Here is a 14129-nt window from a genome sequence, read left to right on the forward strand (position 1 = left end):
CAACTAGTTAAAAACTTTCTGTCCATGTCCGAAGGATGTGTAATATGGAAAGGGATAAAGAGGTGTAGTTTGCTCATGAAAAATTAGATTGATATGGCTCCTAAAGAAAAAGTATGTTATAAGAATCTAGAATAGAAAACCAAGATCAACAGGAGAATCGCAAAGCTGAACTGCCATGCCCCTAGGATTACTAATATAAAAAAAATGCAGGAAAAGGTTGTCTGATTGATGCTGCAAGAATCCCTGATATAAATAACTCCTCACTCTTAGTAGCACCTACTGAGAGAGAGAGAGAGAGAGAGAGAGAGAGAGAGAGAGAGAGAGAGAGAGAGAGAGAGAGAGAGGCCAACTTATGTGGCCAGGAAGAGAGCCGAGGAGCGAATGAAGAGTTGGGTCACTGAACGTACGAATTGCCTTAGATTTAACTATGTTCAGGAGGCAGACAAAAAGATGAGGTACAATAAATATAAAAGCAATATTCTAAACAGCGAAACAGAAGCCCAACATGACGCTTTAATAATTGAAATGTTTCTATTATCATTATTGTCAAACATTACACATCTCATTAGGAAAATAAAAAGCTAGGTAGCAAATGAAGATGTTTTAACATAGATAAAAGAATGAAAACCTGAATGACTGTTATTCCCCAAGTATGGTTGATACTGATCTTAATTAAACAAGGTGTTACAAACTTCAGAGTTTTAAAAGAACTGTTCTGACAAACTTCAACTTCTGTCCAAGGCGTCTACTGAAGTATTACAGTCTCCTTACCAACACAACAGTTTGGAGCTACATAACTCTTGAAAGTACTTTTATTTATACTTTTCTTTGCAATTTCTCTAGCGTCACATCAAACTAGAAAAGCTGTTTTCAAAACTGACTAAGATATTCTTCTGTGATAGTTTCTCTAAATATTTCTTATCCTTATAATAAAATGAAACTCGAAACGGAGACCTTCTTATCGTGGGAAAACTGATACGTAATAAAATCTTAAATGAAAATGGCATCCGAGCAGATAAAAGTGTTACCGTTCCTTCTGCTCATCTCAAGCAAGGGATTCAGAAGCCTTTATCTTTATGATTCTTCACAGTGAACGATTCCAGATATTTTTTATCTCTCTCCCTCTCTCTTTTCTCTCTCTTTTATGTTGAAATTCAAACCTTATAGTAGATAGGAATGAAATTCCAGTGACGATACCTCTCATGAATAATTTAATAGTCGATGGAGCCGATGAAAGAAAGATATGGGGCAAATGATGACCACAAGGCCCGATTCCGACCTTGTCATACCAGTGAATTATCAAGTTTCCCGGTTTCTTTACATCTCAAGTGCGAGGTGTAAAAAATCAATAGAAAACATGCTTCAAAAGGATGAATGTATCATGTTTAGCTAATAACTCCAAAGCTAATCTTATTCCCTCCGTCACTTACGCTTTTTGATAAATTCTGAAATAACGTTTTCACATAATTTAGTATTTTCCTGTGTGATATTATATGGAAATGACAGATCTGACATGGAAGATGTCAATTGCTGGTGAAATTTTACTTGCTTACAGAAACGTGGCGTAAGTTACGTGGCGTAAGTTAAGTTGTGAAGAAAACTGTAAAGTCTTTGAATATGTCTTTTAATCATTCCACTATACCCATAAAAATACGTTTTTATCTGTAATGACATACTTTCAAATTGCAGATCTCCCTTTTTGAGACAACCCAAACTCTTGCTCATTTCAGTCAAGCCAGTTTCATTTAAGATAACCGTCATTTGTTTTGATGCTAATGCTAATGATGTGCACATTTTTCTATCGTTTTTCATTTAATTTGATGGTTGAAAGAAGTGAAGGGCTGAAATACGAAAAAGTAAATACTCGTATATGCACTTGTTCGGAGTTAAGTCGTGAAGACGAGGAAAGGAATATTTCACTACGTCAGGCTCAAAGGAAATTTTCGATATTCCTGGATATTCGAATTTTAATATCAGATTCGTTAGTTTAATAACAAAGGCAGATTTTTTATTATCATTCTTGTAATTATTCATAATGGACATCTATAGGCCACTAAGGTATACTTAACTTTATAGGCCTAGTAACAGAAAAGTGGAGTCTATACAACACGCTTTATGTGGTAGATGATGGAAAAAAAAATAAAAATCTATTATATTTTAACTGAAATCCACCCAACACTAAAAAGGGCAAAATTAACTGCTTTCAACAAATCAGTTACACAAATTACTTCAAAAAAATCTGCTTGAGTTTTATCTTACATAACAACATCCTTCATAAAACAAAATCTTGAGTGGTCATAATTCCTATCAGATAATTATTACATATGGCATTTTTCTCTAAGTCACCTTCATAACTAAAGAGCCTTACCTGGCTACCTGAGCAGCGACTTCTTTGCTATCCTGCCAGGGTTATGAACATAAAGCTTAGAAAAAGGAAAGGTGCCAGACTACATACGAATACAAAAGTGTAAACTGCTCGGAAATTTGATTTTGATATCATATGTTATGTTTGCATTTAACTTAGTTACTGCACTTGGCATGGTCAATATTCTAAGACTGCCTTTTGAAACTCGTAATATTTTTAAATTAGAAGTTGGTCTTGGGAGTCCATCTCGCATTATATCAGACACGAAAATGTACAGTATATATATATGAAAACCCTAAAGGTCACAAGTATGTTATAAATTACAATACACAGTGAATGTTTAATTAACAAGTGGGGAGGAGAACTCTCCCAGAATCTTGGAGAGAATGTTTAGCTATCATCTGACGCGTTTCCGAACTAGGTAAAATTGTGGCGTCAGGTTTCTCGAGACGAGGGAACAGGTCACATGACTTCGTATGTGCGTTCGCCGGAAATGTCCAAGTTCCGGTGGGAAACGTGTGAACGTGCGTTTCTTTTGGGTGGAGTCCCAAGGTGTGAAGGGATTAGATATGGGAAAAGGAACCATTTGACGGCCAGCATTGAACATTATTAGAAGTCTTCAAGTGAAGACTTTGTGGTTTGTGATTTATCGTTCAAGACTGGACAATGCCGTTTGGAGGTAGGAACCACATTCAATTTCCCAAACTGTACTGTAGATTGTTTTACTCCATTTCTATAATGTCTTTTTTTGTTAAGCATTTATTGTATGATGTATATATATTTTATGATTAACATGGGAGGAATTCCCGTATCTTTATTTTTATGCTTTTGGGATTAATGAGGAATTCAATTGACTTCTTCAGATGTTTCGCTGGGAAAGGGGCTGAAGATGTACTCACTGGAAATGTACTGGACTTTGACTTATTTTGACCTATTGCAAGTTACAGTGCAAGACTATAATGTGGATGATCCTTTGGGAACTTTAAATATTACATTATCTTTAATCCATCTCATATTTCTTGCAATCTAGTTATGTTAGATTTTGTCAAATAAATTATTTTGGGTAAAGCTTGTTTCACTGTAGACCTGAGAGAGAGAGAGAGAGAGAGAGAGAGAGAGAGAGAGAGAGAGAATGCAGAGTGAGTGGGTACTGAGATGGGCCACCAGCAGCCTTTGTGCGGCCACTACCAAGGCTTCCAATAGATGGGACGTCTCAACTTTGTAGTAACAGGTAAGCAATGAAACTACCTCAAACTGAGCTACAGTAATTTGGTGGCAGCTCATCAGGGACCTCTGAAAGCCCTTAGAGAGAGACAGGTGACAGGGAAATTAGGTCGTGTAGGACGTAATAGGGCGTGTTCCAATAATCTGGGAAGAGTTGGGATGGTAGCATTGGTTGTTGACTTAGGTGTTTTCAATCACCTTGGGGGAGACACGGCAACACACGATCAGTTACGAATGGTCTGGTGTGATAAGCCTGTGTGTTTATGGGTCATAAGATGTGCGTATGTGTATTTTTTTCTATTTCAGATTGGGAATTGTTTCTAGGTACTTTTGCAGCACAGGTTATTGAAGACAGAGAGGGTTTATTACGTAAGTGTTCTCTTTGTGATAGTTGTAGTAAGGAATTAGAGGGGGGAATAAGCCAGTTCAAGGGTGATTGAGTGTTCTTTCGATTGCGTGTGCATGTTAGTCAGAGCTTCGGTGGCTTAGCGGGTGACTACACTTGGTAAAATAGTATAGGTACACTCCAAAGAGACTTATATTATGAGGAAATTAAGACTGTTAACAGCTGGGTGTGTCTTTTTGGCTGATATATGGGTTCTCTTTGGTGACAAAGTTTTTTTGCGCAGTCAAAGCGATGTCGCACTGCTATCGAGTTAGTGGGCATTGACAACTTGGTGATGTCATTGAAAGCGAGTTGATGAAGTTATCCTTCTGCTATCCCATTCTCTGTGAGCCCGTTTTCTCTGTGTGGTTGGAATGAATTATTTCTGCTTCATCGTTTGCATTTGGTGTTTTGAATTTTTTTATGGTTTGCATCTGTGGTTAGGGCTACTTTATTGTTTGCACTTGGCTTTTAGAATTTAATTTAATGGCTCGCATTTGCATTAGTGTTGGGAATTTGCTGAATCTTTAACTTTTTTTCCTTTCTTTTATTTCTCTTTCTGCCTTTGGGAGTTATATGAAGTTGAGATCTGGTCGAGTTCTTGGAACTTTGAGAATTATCCATTCTGATAATATGGCAGAGGCTAACGAAGATAAGGATAAAGTAACAATGTTGCATAAATTTACATCAGTAAACACCGGGGTTCGCCCGTTTCCCTGGCTGGTTGATGGTGTTCCAGTTCCCCTCGAAATTTTTATACAGGGGTGACGAATTTTTTAGTCGTTAAGAAAATAATGGATGAGGTAGAAGCTTTCAGTGAAGCCAAAGGCTTCTTTAGTTTAGATAAAGGGGATATCGGACGATATTGCCGGAGTCATCACTTTTTTGAAGTGTAGGATCTGGTATGATCTTAAGGATTTTTTGAGAGCATCATACAGAACAGCTGAAGCTGGCGATGTAGGTCGAGATCTCAGAGCTCTTTTCAAGGTCTGTGAAGGCCATGATTCGCTGGTCACGTTTAGTGCTTGATGTTTTGATGCTAAGAGGGATTTTTCGAAGTAGTTGAGAAAATCTGGTTGGGTAAATGGAGGCTCTATTATGATAGAGAATCTTCAGAAGCTATTGCAATATGTGTGGATCCTGAATGATGTCCCTGATGCTATTGTAAATAGTTCTGACAAGGAAATAGAAAGGGGGTCGGATGAGAATTTACCGTTCTCTCCGGTTCGTTAGCACTTGACAAAATGTCCTACAGTAGATAGCTTCTTTATGGACAGGATGCCGAAATCTTCCAGGGCTATTCCAAAGCATCATACACAGAGTAAGTCTGACTCCACAATTATGAGGTTATATGCCTAGACAGAGGATGATAAGACTTCTGCGAGTTCAGTATCCCAATGGTGTTGTTATAATTGTAATAGGCAGGGCCATACTTGGAAGTTCTGTAGGGTGAAATATTGTGGCGCTTGCAAGTCTGCATATCGCGGTTGGCGGATTTGCCCACTTCTTAAACAGAATGGGTCTAGAAGCTCACCTCAGAGCGCTGGTCTGGCAGGTAGGAGAACTCATCGAGGGGGTTTTTCGGGAGCCTCTAGAGGCCGGCAAAATTTTTGGTGGACCGAGAAGCAAAAAGGGAAGAGATAAAAGGGGTTATTTCTTGTAATACAGGACTTCTGGGGGAACACTCAGAAGCGAAGCCAGTGATAAAAGGGCCTGTGTATGGGGTGGGTGTGAGTATTTTTATAGATATAGGAGCCGCTGTTAATTTGATGAATTAAAAGTTGTTCCGATCGATGTTTTCCGATCAATGTTTTCCGATCGTTCTTTGAGACTTGCTAAAGAGACAATATGTCATGTTCAAGCAAACAGGTTATGGGTTTTGGGTTATGTAGATGTGAATTTATCTCTTGGGGGTAGAACTTTTACAGAACTATTTTTGGTTAAACGAGGCTGCTTTGGGGAATACTTTGTTACTGGGTCATCCAGCGTGTTGGAGAGACAAAATCTTGGTTCATACAGGGGTATGTGGTATAACTGTGGGAGTACCTGGTGTTTTTGTGCCTTACGAGGGAATGGATGTGAATAGAGTGGATGATGGTAATGGATTGGGTGTAGTACATGAGAATCTACGGGTGGATTCTGAACATGTTTTGGTGGGTAGGAAGTGTTATAAGGGGGTTTTGTCGGATGATGTGGTTCTTGATCCTGGTATGGTTTCTGTGGTGAAAGTTCGAGTGAAAGGAGTGCATAAGTCCAGAAAGGTGTGTGTGGATGAGTGTAGCAACAACTGAATGGGGTAGTGTGTACAGGTTCTATAAACAATGTATCATGTTCAGGGGTTACTTGAGTGGAATTGCTAAACTGTAATGATCCAGTTCGGAATTATCAGAAGGGTACTTATGCAGTCGATTTTGTTGACTGGGTCAATGAAGATAATTCAGTTGCTACTGTCATAGAGAATTGTATAGATTTTTGGAAGCAGATTTACAGGCTAGGAGGCAGGTTTTTAAGGATCATTTAGCCAATGCTGATTTTAAAGAATATGTTGAGGGTGTGGAGGATGTTCTAGCTGAGTTTGTGGACATAGTAGCACTTAAAGGGGATAAGTTAGGGTTAACAAATGAGTTAGAACAGAAGGTTCATTTAAAGGAAAAGACTAAGCCTATTTTTGTCCCTTCATATAGGATTCCTTTTAAGATTAGAGAGCAATAGGTTAATAAGTGAAAGGAGGAAGGCAGTGTTAGGCCCAGTTCCTCGCCTTTTAAATTTCCCATTGTTAGCAGTGCCTAAGGAGGATGGTCCAGTCCAAGTTTGTGTGGACTTTAGGAAGCTGAACGAGAAAACCATTCCTGATTGTTACCCTGTGGCGTGTTTGCCAGATTTATTTGTTGAGATTGGGGGCAAGAACATTTATTCTTCAATTGATCCGATGCAAGGGTACGTGCAAGTACTGCTTAGCGAGGAGAGTTGAAAGTATACGGCTTTCTCTTTGCCAAAGGGTAATTATGAGTTCAAGCGGATGCAGTTTGGTTTATCAGGTAGTCCTATGACATTTACTAGGCTTGTAAAGTCCCCGCTCAACAGGTTTTCTGTGGTGAACCTCCCATTTTCTGCAGTGCCTTTCCCACAAGCCTAGGTCACTCCAGGGTCACCACTGTAAGAGGTGCAAAATAATGCGCTACAGGACAATTACCCCCCAAGGACAACTACCCCCATGGGACAATTACCCTCAGGACAATTACCCCCTAGGACAATTACCCTCAGGACAATTACCCCCATAGGACTATTACCCCTATTCAACAATTTTAGCTTCTGAATTCAAAACTATTAGTTAAAAGTTATTACGCTGTTAATACTAGTAGTTAAAAGTTGTTATGATGTCAATACTAGTAGTTAAAAGTTGTTATGATGTCAATACTAGTAGTTAAAAGTTGCTTAGACTTGCTCCAAACTAAGATAACTTAACTCTCTGTTTATCATTTGCTGAGTGCTTATAAGAATATCGACTTTCTCCAAACTAAGATCATTTTCAAAACTTATTTGAATATTTTACAGAAGCTACATCCCAAGAGAAATATGGAAATTCATAAAAAGTGAAAGAGGAAAAGAAAAGTTAGTGTATGAAGGATACCTGTATGTTAAACAAAAGAATTTAGCCAACAGTGTTGTGTCATATGAGTGTGATGAGCGTAGAAATAAAAGAAACTGCAAAGCTAAAGTCAAAGTGGATAGTCGAACAAATACGGTTGTTGGTCGATTGCATGATCATACTCATGGGCCAGATGCAGCAAAAATTGAAGCTGTTCGAACTTGGCAAATTATGAAAATGAAAGCAACCAGTAGCCTACAGAGGAAACTGCGCAACAAATAATTGGTGAAGCATGTTCACAAGTCACTGAAGAAGTAGGTGCAAAATTCCCCCAGTTCACCATATACGACGCAACATTAGGCGTCAAGGCAGAAAACTTGCCATTCAAGACCCTTCCCACAAAGTGCACAAGAACTGACCTTAACAAATGTGCATACGAGAACACTTGATGACCAAGAGTTTATAGAGTTTATATTGTATGATTCTGGACCATTCGACCAAAGAATACTCATGTTTGGTACAAATAAAAACTTAAAATATCTAGGGGAAGCGTCTCATTGGTTTTTAGATGGAACGTTTAAAACTGTGCCTAGGATTTTTCGCAACTTTATACAGTTCATGCACTTATTAATGGCCAAACAGTACCATTGATTTACATTCTTTTAACCGACAAAGCCAAACAACATACACTGCTGTGCTGGAACAATTGAAAAACTTAATAAATGAGCTAACTCCAGAAACTGTCATGGTTGATTATGAAATTGCTATGATCAACAGTCTGCGTGACGGCTTTTCCTCAAACTCAAATAAAGTGTTGTTTTTTCACTTGAGTCAGAACATTTACAGAAAGCTACAGATTTGTGGATTTCAGCAGCGTTATCAAAATGATAAAGAGTTTTCGGTTAACATGAAAATGATAGCTGCTATTGCCATTGTCCCATCACATGATGTTGAAATGGCTTTTGAACGCCTAATGCGAAATACTACCTCAGAAACCCACCAATTACAGGATTATTTTGAAGATACGTATATCGGACGATTATGCAGATGAGACGACGTCAACCTATGTTTGAACCTAATTTATGGAATATGTATGACAGGGCTTCAGAGGAACTTCAAAGAACGAACAATTCCGTGGAAGGTTGGCACAGGAGCTTTCTAGCAAGTGTTGGCTGCTGTCACCCAAATGTTTGAAATTTCTAACATGTATTAAAGAGAACAATCTTTACAACAAATAAAGCTGGCTCAATGTGCAGCAGGTTTTGATAAAGAACCTTCTAGGAAGAAATATTTGGATGTTTCAAAGCGAATTATATCAGTTGTTAACAATTATGAAAATCAAGATGTTTTAGAATCCTTACGTAGAATTGCATACAATTTACAATTTTAGATAAAAAGTCAAGTCCTTTTATTTATTTTTATTGAATACAGTCTTCAACATAATTTTTTAAATTATATGTTAAGCAATTTTATTTTTTTTATTGAATACAGTCTTCAAAATAAATTTTCAATTTTATTTCAAGCTCTTATATTTTTTTTCTATTGAATACAGTCTTCAAAATAATCTATTACTTATATTTAGTTTTCCTTTAACCTTCCTCCAAATATCTGGTATTTTAAAATAAGACGATTGTAAGATATATATAGCGAGTAAAAGCTCATTTGACAAATTACTATTCCAAGAGTGGTTAACATCATAACCTCTTTTAACTACTAAAATTCAGGGTAATTGTCCTGCAGGGTGGTAATTGTCCTTTGGGGTAATTGTCTAGGGGAGTGCAATTGTCCTAAGGGGTAATTGTCCTATGGGGGTAGTTGTCCTCGGGGGGTAATTGTCCTAGACTCAAATAATGAGCAGGTGGACAAGTGCCCAGGGCCCCTGCAAAGCACGGAATCTACCACCACATTAAAACAAAGGGCCCCCAATGCACAAAAAGTTCCGGAGGCTCCCTCCTCGGCACCTTCAGGAGGCCAAGGATGCTTTTGCCGAGATGGAGCGTATGGGCATATGCAGGAAGGCCTCCAGCCTGTGGGCCTCTCCCCTCCACATGGTGCAGAAACTGGATGGCTCCTAGAGACCCTGCAGCGACTACAGGCGGCTCAACCTCGCAACTGAACCAGATCATTACCCCCTTCCAAACATGCAGGATCTCATGGCCCCTTTTCACGGAGCCAAAATATTTTCTAAACTAGACCTTTTGAAGTCCTACTTTCAGGTACCAGTAGCTGCAGAGGGCATCCCCAAAACCGCCATCATCACGCCCTTTGGGTCCTACGTCTTCGCCTTCTCCACCTTCGGCCTGAGGAACGCGGGGGCAACCTTCCAGAGACTGATGGACACAATCCTGGGGGACCTGAACTTCTGCGTCGATTATGTAGATGACATTCTGATATTTTCCAGATCCCACAAAGAACACCGGCAACACATCCAGAAGGTCCTGCAGCGCCTGCAGGAGAACAGTCTCGTCGTCAGTTTCCATAAATGCACCTTTGGCGTAGAAAGAGTCGACTTCCTGGGCCACAAGATATCCCCGGGAGGCGTCCGTCCACTCGCATCAAAGGTCACAGCTGTTACCAGGTTCCCCACCCCTACCTCCATCAAGGCTGTACAGGAATTCCTGGGGATGGTCAACTACTACAGGAGGTTCATCCCCGGGGTTGCGCACACCATGGTCCCCCGACAGAGATCCTGAAGGGCTGCCCGAAGGCCTTAGTGTGGGGACCCAACCAACAGCAGGCCTTCTCCCTGACGAAGGCTGCCACTCGCCGAACAACCATGCTGGCCCACCAGGACCCCAACGCCCCCCCTCCAGCTGGCGACGGATGCCAGCAACGTCGCCTGTGGGGCATCCTGGAAACAGGTCGTCGCCAGAGCCCCCAGCCCATTGCCTTCTTCAGCAGGAAGTTCAGTCCCGCAGAGTCCCGCTTCAGCACCTTTGACAGGGAACTGTGCGCACTGTATCGGGCGGTGCACCACTTCAAATTCTTCCTGGAGAGTACGCCCTTCACAATCTGGACGGATCACCAGCTGCTGGTCCACGCCTTCACAAAGCAGGGGGATGCATGGTCTTCCAGGCAGCAGTGGCATCTCGCAGCCATTGCGGAGTCCACCTGCACAATCAAATACCTCTCTGGCAGGAAGAACCCTGTAGCAAGACACCCTCTCGAGGATCGAGCTCAATGCGGTGCAGCTTGGGATCGACTACAGGGACCTTGCCCGGGAGCAGACCACCAACCCAGAGATTCCAGCCTACTGCACCGCCATCACGTCGCTCAGGTGGAAGGACGTGCCCCTCGCCCCTGGGGGGCCAACACTGCTGTGCGACGTAAGCACTGTCCAACCGAGCCCACTGGTACCCGCCTCCTGCTGCCGTCTGGTGTTCGATGTTATCCACAGGCTGTCCCACCCCTCCGGCACGACGACGGCCAAGCTGTTGGCAGAGAAGTTCGTCTGGCACAGTATACAGAAGGACGTGACGGCCTGGGTGAGACAGTACATCCGGTGCCAGACCAGCAAGGTGGGGTGGCACACCAAGTTGGGGGTGGGCGAGTTTCCCCAGCCAGGGAGGCGGTTCGGACACATCCATGTAGACGTGGTAGGCCCCCTTCCCCCATCAGGCACGCCAGATATCTCCTGACGATCATCGACCGCTCCACCAGGTGGCCTGAAGCGACGCCCATGCAGGAAGACACTGCCAGTGCGTGCACCAAGGCCCTCTTCTCCAGCTGGATCAGCCGGTTCAGTGTCCTGGACCACAGAACCACCGACAGGGGTCCTGCCTTCCTGTCCAAGCTGTGGTCTGCCCTGGCACACCTCTCACCACAGCACCATCCCCTACAACCCCGCAGCCAACGGATTTGTGGAGAGATTCCACAGGTCCCTGAAAGCTTCCCTCATGGCCCGCTGCACCGCCGAGGATTGGAAGTACCAGCTGCCTTGGGTCCTCCTCAGGCTGAGGGCCATGCCCAGAGCCAATGGCGACCTGTCCGCAGCAGAAAAAGTCTACAGGGAGCCCCTCATAGTCCCGGGCGAACTCATCACGGGGGATCGCCACAACCTGACAGTCCAGAGGCTCCATGACACGGTCGGGAAGTTCGCCCCCTGCCAGCAGACGTATACCAATGGGACGTCACCTTTCACGCCTCCCAGCCTGTCCTCCACCACCCATGTCTTTGTCAGGAATGACGCCGTCCGCCCGCCCTTAACCAGGCTCTACAGGGGGCCCTTCCGTGTGCTGGAGAGAAATGCCAAAGCATTCCAGTTGGCCATACACAGAAAGGACAACTGGGTGCCTGTAGACCGCCTCAAGCCCACCCTGTTGGAGGAAGACATCGACAGCACCCTCAGCAGGCACCGTTGCCCCCTCAGCCAGCCCAACCCAAAAGGAAGTTGCGTGGCTGCCCCCAGAAGCATCCAGGCAGTGCCACAGAAAGCTGCTCCCGCTCAAACTGCAACCCCCACCTGACTTCGCGGAGCCGCGGCTCTCTCCAGCGGCCCAGCAGATACCTAGTTTGATCAGACGTTACCTACATCTTGGGGGCGGGGGAGTATTGTAAAGACCCCGCTCAACGGGTTTTCTGTGGTGAACCTCACGTTTTCTGCAGTGCCTTCCCCACAAGCCTAGGTCAGGCTAAATAGCCACATTTTTATCTATGTAAATACATATCTATTACTGGTTTATTTATGCCTGTTTTCATTGTACATGTGTCAGAACATTATTGTGTCAATTCTTGTAATTTTACTTTTCATGTCATTTGTATTTACTTGTCCTCGGGTCACCTGTATCCTATTGTATGCCTTTGTATGACGCCCGCACGCCGCTTCATAAGGCGACCTTCTTTCTCAATAAACCAGCAGTACTTGTCCACCTGCTCATTATTTTGCACCTCTTACAGGCTAATGAATACAGTTTTGCATGGCTTGTTAGGGAAATCTATATTTCTCTACAGGGACGATATGTTAGTTGCCACTGATTCGGTAGAGGAACATTTAGAGGTTCTGAGGGAGGTTTTTAGGACTTAGGTAATTTTATCTTCAAACACGCTAACCTAAGTGTAATTTTCTGAAGAAGCAGATAGTATATTTGGGTCATGTCATTTTCAAGGAGGGTGTTAAAGTGAATGAGGATAAAGTTAGGGCAATTATAGATTTTGCTACTCCCAAGCATAAGAAACAGATTTGGTCTTTCTTAGGCATGGCTGGATTTTTTTTTGTAGGTTTGTAAAAGGTTTTTCTACTCTAGCATCTCCTTTAACAGATGTCCTGAGGGATGATGTGCAGTTTGTATGGGGTGATGGACAGCAATTAGCTTTTCAGAATATTAAGGATGCCTTAGTTACTCTCCCAGTTTTGAAGTTTCCTGAATTGGAGCATCCTTTCACATGGGTGACAGATGCCAGTCACATTGGTATAGAGCCAGTTGGAGGAGCTTTGGCTGAAGGGTGTAAGGTACTTCTACAAGCTGATGAATCACTTGGGAAGGTTCGTGCCGTCCCTAGGTTACATGGTGGCCGTTAATCCGCTAATCCCAACACCAGGGCACTGTGAGAGAGGAAGAGAGAGCGAGGATCACCGTTTTCAGGAAAGAGGGATTAAGATCTGAGGGGGGAAGCACTTAGATGAGGATCAGGGAGACTCCAAATCTGTGGGGTCTAGTTGATGTGACAAACAAGTTCTCTGTGCTCTTTGGTTCTTCATTTTATTCTAATCTGAGGTGAGTGGGTTGGCTTTGTACGAGATATGCAGGTGCAATCATGCCATCTGCATAATCTTGTAGCAATATATATACACTATACCCTGGGAGTAACTTATATCCAAGGGGAATTAAAAGTTTCAAGTGCTTCATTACCAGTGGCATTCGAGCTGTCGCCAGTTGTGAAACAACCAGTACAATAACTATGACCAATGATTCCTCGAGAGAGGTAGAAGTTGACATCAACTCTGCTGTACATATGCCTGTCAAACTCTGGTTTTAGGACTTAGAATTTATATCAACCCACCCCTGCTATGATAGTGACTGGTTAAGTTTGAAACACAATGCTAATTATCAATTTTGTAACTTACACCATGACATTTTATTTTTTAATATTCACAAGTATAGCAGCACAAATTTTGTTTAACATCCATTTCGTTATACCTCAAGGGTAATTTGTGCCTGAGGGAATCATAAGTAATAAGCTCTTTGTCTAAGATATTGATATTGACTTATACCCTTGTAGCCCCCACATGGCAGGTCTACGATCAAACTCTGCTTTCTCCTGCAATGAGTAGCGTGGGAGGAAAAACCATATAGTCAAGAGAAATACAAATTCTCTCACATGTCTTCCATGCAAGTATCTCAGTCACCATTATTGTTACCTTCCAAGTATTATGATCATTCTGTATGTTGTGATGCCAGCTTTCCAGTAATGTATGTATAATTGTCAATCAGATGTCTTGTATCCATTCACATGTGAATTTATGTCTGTGAAGAAACACAGATGCTTGAAAGTAATCCCTTCCTCAATCTGTCAAGAGGTCAGGACTACTTTGCAGCTCACTCGAACTATTGACCTGTGTGAAAGTT

The 14129-nt window shown here is 42.3% G+C and overlaps 1 protein-coding gene across 1 annotated transcript; it reads left to right on the plus strand.

Moving 5' to 3' along the window:
* Positions 1 to 10339: 10339 nt before the first annotated feature.
* On the plus strand, positions 10340 to 13081 carry LOC136841203 (uncharacterized). The gene is made up of 4 exons (XM_067108240.1): positions 10340 to 11076; positions 11182 to 11361; positions 11516 to 11952; positions 12822 to 13081. The coding sequence occupies exons 1-4, from the start codon at positions 10340 to 10342 to the stop codon at positions 13079 to 13081; spliced, it is 1614 nt and encodes a 537-aa protein (XP_066964341.1).
* Positions 13082 to 14129: the final 1048 nt, after the last annotated feature.

This window comes from Macrobrachium rosenbergii, chromosome 8, assembly GCF_040412425.1.
Source record: "Macrobrachium rosenbergii isolate ZJJX-2024 chromosome 8, ASM4041242v1, whole genome shotgun sequence".
NCBI classification, from domain to species: domain Eukaryota; kingdom Metazoa; phylum Arthropoda; class Malacostraca; order Decapoda; family Palaemonidae; genus Macrobrachium; species Macrobrachium rosenbergii.

What these genes read in the sequence shown, in the direction of transcription:
- LOC136841203 (XM_067108240.1), top strand. Translation starts at nt 10,340, where the DNA reads ATGCTGGCCCACCAGGACCCCAACGCCCCCCCTCCAGCTGGCGACGGA. An exon ending in GTACATCCGGTGCCAGACCA is followed by an intron (nt 11,077 to 11,181) that starts GCAAGGTGGGGT and finishes TTCCCCCATCAG; the next exon opens with GCACGCCAGATATCTCCTGA. An exon ending in GCCTTCCTGTCCAAGCTGTG is followed by an intron (nt 11,362 to 11,515) that starts GTCTGCCCTGGC and finishes GGTCCTCCTCAG; the next exon opens with GCTGAGGGCCATGCCCAGAG.